The 4,831-nt window shown below is 42.2% G+C and overlaps 1 protein-coding gene across 1 annotated transcript; it reads left to right on the plus strand.

The window, feature by feature from the left end:
* The first annotated feature begins 1,216 nt into the window (after window positions 1-1,216).
* On the plus strand, window positions 1,217-4,619 carry gpr27 (G protein-coupled receptor 27). The gene is made up of 2 exons (XM_072280126.1): window positions 1,217-1,446; window positions 1,645-4,619. The coding sequence occupies exon 2, from the start codon at window positions 1,881-1,883 to the stop codon at window positions 3,006-3,008; it is 1,128 nt and encodes a 375-aa protein (XP_072136227.1). The 5' UTR covers window positions 1,217-1,446; window positions 1,645-1,880; the 3' UTR covers window positions 3,009-4,619.
* The last annotated feature ends 212 nt before the right edge of the window (window positions 4,620-4,831 follow it).

Here is a 4,831-nt window from a genome sequence, read left to right on the forward strand (position 1 = left end):
TATTCATTTGTATAGTCTTTCAGTCAATGATTTTTCGTCTAGTTCCGATGAACGTTCATTGACTTGAAACGCTAATTCTGTTTCTCACTCCACAGATGCTGCCTGGTGCTGTTTCAGCACTCCGCTTTTCTCTTAGCACTTTACACGTAATCGCAATCATTGTACAAGTATGTGTAGTTATACTAGCGCCTGATGGGTAAATATTTCAAAATCGTCAACTATGGGATTAGCTTCCAAGTTTTTTTTCCGGTTAGAATCTTTAGGGGGTTCCGTGGTTGGTTTCCTGTGAAGCCCGCCTCCCAACACGATCAGAGCTATAACGAACATGTCCATAGGGGGTGCATGTGTATCAACTACTGTACATGAAGGGAGATCTCAAGCAGAGGAGAGTCATAGCTGCTTGCAAGTTGGCGTTGAATAGGCAGGTTTTGTCCAATTGTTTGTGTCAGAGCCACCAGATTAATTGTATTTATCTTCAATCCTCCTCTCCATTTGTTTCTACTACGGTTTTGGTGTCTGGTGTAAAACCTAAAAAAAAACATGAGTTGGTCGCAACAACATAAAATGGATCCTTTGTTGCATAATTCTTTTGTACTCCGAGAGAGGACAGTGCCAAAAGAATGAACACAAAAAGATGGGTATTGATCATATTTTCGTTCCGGTATGCTCCATGCAATCTTGCCCTCCCCCACCCTTCCCGTTGGTTACAAGCAGACTAGTAACGACATCATAACTGCTATTAAGCTATCTTTGTGAAAGTGCAGTGAACATTTGTTGCTTTGTATATACGTGTCATTATTATCAGGGTTTACTTAAGAAAATATGCAGCAGAAAAAGCTATGTAAGGGAACACTCCCTTCATTTGTGCAATTCACGCATGAGCGACTGTGATTTATTGTGAGTACAGATCAAATCCGTTGGGTTTCTAATGATATCATCAACAAGAAAAAAAAGATTCTCTATTGAAACTGATATTAATGATCACTGCTATCATCTAGGAATAGATTTACATGTACAGTACAGGAAATAAAGGGGATAATAGTCGTTCCCTTGTGCTTATAAATACGGGCTAGTGCCACTCATGCCGGGGTTCGGTAACAGAGACAGCAGCACGGAAGACCGAGCCTGTTTTGCCAGGGGGAGTAGGGGAGGGAGGGGAAGGTGGGGGATGATATTCTTGTATAGTGCAGCAGGGAACTTGCGCAGTTGGAGAGGAAGGACTGGATTTTTCTCCATGCAAGAGAAAGCTCGAAGCCTGTGCTGGCCAGATGGCGGGGCGAGGGATTTAACCAGCTCAAAACAAAAGGATTGAGATTTTATAAGTATATATTTAAAAAGGCTGGGAAAAAAAACTGTCACCTTCTGCGCAGGCTCACTTTAACCCCAAAGACATTCTGTTAGCACTCACCGGAAGTTCAGCTCCCTGCCACGGCTGGAGAAGAAGAGGTATTATTATTTATTAGTATTTTTTTACCTAGCCCGGGGATTGTATGTGCTTGTGTTGCGGGTGTTATGTCGCTCGTTTGACAACGTCCTTTGAAGCGGCGGCAATTGCTGTACTGGGGGGCGGGGGTACAAGAGACCCGAGGTTGCTTTCCCTATTGAGTCAGACAGTTAAACGAATGTCTCCTGTTCCTATTTCAGAAATGATTGGTCTTCAGGGTGGATAGAAACAAAAAAAACCCCCACAAAAACCATTCGTTTAAGGAAGACTGTCTTCCCCCACACCCTTTCCCGTTTCCATCCTCTCCCCTCCCCACCGCAACGGTGGTTACACAATGAGGATTAAAAGGAACTTTGTGGTTTGTGGGGTCTGCCCTTTCCGATGGAAATGGAGACACTGAGCTGTTGACGGCGAGGATCGAGGCTGCCCCATTCTGATGCTCGCCTCGATGGCGAACGCCAGTGAGCTAGAAGAGACGAATAGCTCTCTTCAGAATTACGCCATCACCGCCTCGGCCGTCAAGCTGGCTTCCCTGGGTTTGATCATCTGCATCAGCCTGACCGGCAACCTGCTGCTCTCCTTCCTGCTCTTCAAAGAGCCAAGCTTGCACCGGGCTCCCTACTACTTTCTGCTGGACCTCTGCCTGGCCGACATCGTGCGCTCGCTCCTCTGCTTCCCGTTCGTCATGATCTCCATCAGCAGCGGCTCGGCTTGGACCTACAGCCTGCTCAGCTGCAAGATCATCGCCTTCGCCGCCGTCCTCTTCTGTTTCCACGCCGCCTTCATGATGTTCTGCATCAGCATCACCCGTTACATGGCCATCGCCCACCACCGCTTCTATTCCAAACGAATGACGGTGTGGACTTGTGTGGCGGTCATCTGCATGGTGTGGACCCTGTCGGTCGCCATGGCCTTCCCGCCAGTTTTCGACGTGGGCACCTACAAGTTCATCCGTGAGGAGGAGCAGTGCATCTTCGAGCACCGCTACGTGAAGGCCAACGACACCCTGGGCTTCATGCTGATGCTGGCGGTTATCATCGCCGCCACACACATGGTCTATGTCAAGCTCATCTTTTTCGTATACGACCACCGCAAGATGAAACCCGCTCAGTTGATCCCGGCCATCAGCCAAAATTGGACGTTTCACGGCCCGGGCGCCACAGGCCAGGCGGCCGCCAACTGGATCGCTGGCTTCGGCAGAGGACCCACGCCCCCTACCCTAGTGGGCATCCGGCAGACCACGCACAACCAGAACAAGAGACTGCTGGTCTTAGATGAGTTCAAAATGGAAAAGAGAATAGGCAGGATGTTCTACATCATAACCGTACTCTTCCTGCTGCTGTGGTCGCCATATATTGTCGCATGTTATCTGCGGGTCTTTGTCAAAGCCAGTACCATCCCCCAGGTCTACCTGACCGCCGCAGTGTGGATGACATTTGCCCAGGCGGGGGTCAATCCGATTTTGTGCTTTATCTTCAACAAAGAGCTGAGGATTTGCTTCAGAACCCACTTCCCTTGTTTTCAAAGCACACAGACGCCCAGGGAAGCTTACTGCGTTATTTAAAATACATTTAAGTAGTAGAAAGACACCGTCTTTTAAAAAGAAAATCCGCAAGGGAACTCATAATAATGTATGTGCAGGCGTTTGGCGGATTAATCTTTGTCACAGAACAGTCAACTGCACTGGTTTCTGTTTACATTTAAGAAGTGCGAGACACTGAGTCAAGTATTTTGAGGACAAGCCAATTTCTCTGGAATACGAATTCATGGAGGCCACTTTATATTAGGATCTCTCACGTTGACTCCACGTTGGACCCAGTTTGATACAAATTTTACTGATTGCTTAAAAACGTATTGATCAGGGAATTCAAACACAATTAAGCAATCCCAATCTCAGAGTGTTTTACAATAAATGAAATATATTTGTTCCTAGTTGTGCTGCGCTTTATACAGGGCAGTGAATTATTAATAACATCCAGAAGAGGAAAAAAAAGCAAACTGGAGTGTAAAAATTGTACAAATCATAATTTCAGTGACACTTTTCACCCTTCCCACTGCAATTTAAGAACTTTGTATGATTGTACTTTCCTTTTGATATTTTCTTAGCTTGTTTCTCTGCATTGTAATATACTGGAAAATGTTTTGACCTTCAAACATTACTTTTTGCAATTTCATATCTTAATGTGCATTTGTCTTTGAAAAACAAATGTCAATTTTACATTTCTCTAGCTGAATGTAAATAAGTCTTGTAGTGTTAGCTGTAGTTATTGTCATACAAAATTATCAGTTAGTAAGTTATACTGTACTCATTTGATTGAATCAAGAAGGTAGCTCTTTTTCTCTTGTACATTTCCACTGTTTTTACTTGAAAATAAATTTATTAAGCAGAAGGGTAGTTTTCTCTTCACAATGAAAAATCAAATTAATGGATCTCATTTAATGTACTTTGGGTGTTTTGGTGAGAGTAGCAATCAATTGCAGGAAAGGATATTTAAGTGGACTAGGTGAATGAGGTACAAAGTCTCCTTATTGATATGTAAAGATTGACAGTTATGAATAATCATGCAGGTTGTTGAAAGAAGGACAAATCCAAGAAACTGTTGAACATCACATGAAATTAAAACAAAAATCACTTTTAAAGTTGCATATGTTTTATTAACATTGGTTTAAATAAATGGTGGAATGGGTTCAGGGCTGAATGGCCTAATCGTTTTCCTATGTTTCTTTCAAATAACGTAGAAACTGGCCAAGTTGCTGAAATGTAACAAAATCTCCATTCAGCAGCCAAACTATTATGCAACAAATGATATCCAAAAATTACCTACAGATACCAAGTAAATGCTGCCAAAATATAGCTAATTTGTAAATCTTGTTGCTGGCATTGGATTGAAAATGCTTAACTGGACAAATGTTGGATCAGCATTCTACTAATGTTCCCAACACAAGGGACAACAGCCTTTGATATAAATGTGTTTTACTTAATTGAGGTGTACAACCTGCAAACCCACAGTGTAGGAATCTGAAATGATACAACTCTGTCCCCTAAGTTAGTGCAATTAATTCACTTTCATTTTGTTAATGTGAAAATGAAAAGTAATTTTTCAAAATGAAAACTAATTCTTTATTTGGCATGTTGGAACCCTGTCACAATGTTGAAAAAAATAAAGGTTATGAAATAAATTTTAAGTATATTGGAGACCTTTTATTATCCATCCAATTTACAACTTAAATTAAAAAAAAATAAAGTGGGTTATGCCATTGTGATGGTTTAGTGAAGTCAAATACATCTAAAAACAGCCAATAAAGAATATAACTGGGTAAAGAAATCACAAAAATCAGACTGAACTTGGAAACTTAGAAAATCTTTAGTTGTGTTTGATAATTAGG

Source organism: Mobula birostris, chromosome 16 (assembly GCF_030028105.1).
Source record: "Mobula birostris isolate sMobBir1 chromosome 16, sMobBir1.hap1, whole genome shotgun sequence".
NCBI classification, from domain to species: Eukaryota; Metazoa; Chordata; class Chondrichthyes; order Myliobatiformes; family Myliobatidae; genus Mobula; species Mobula birostris.

Coding starts and splice junctions, on each gene's coding strand:
- gpr27 (XM_072280126.1), top strand. CDS start 1,881: ATGCTCGCCTCGATGGCGAACGCCAGTGAGCTAGAAGAGACGAATAGC.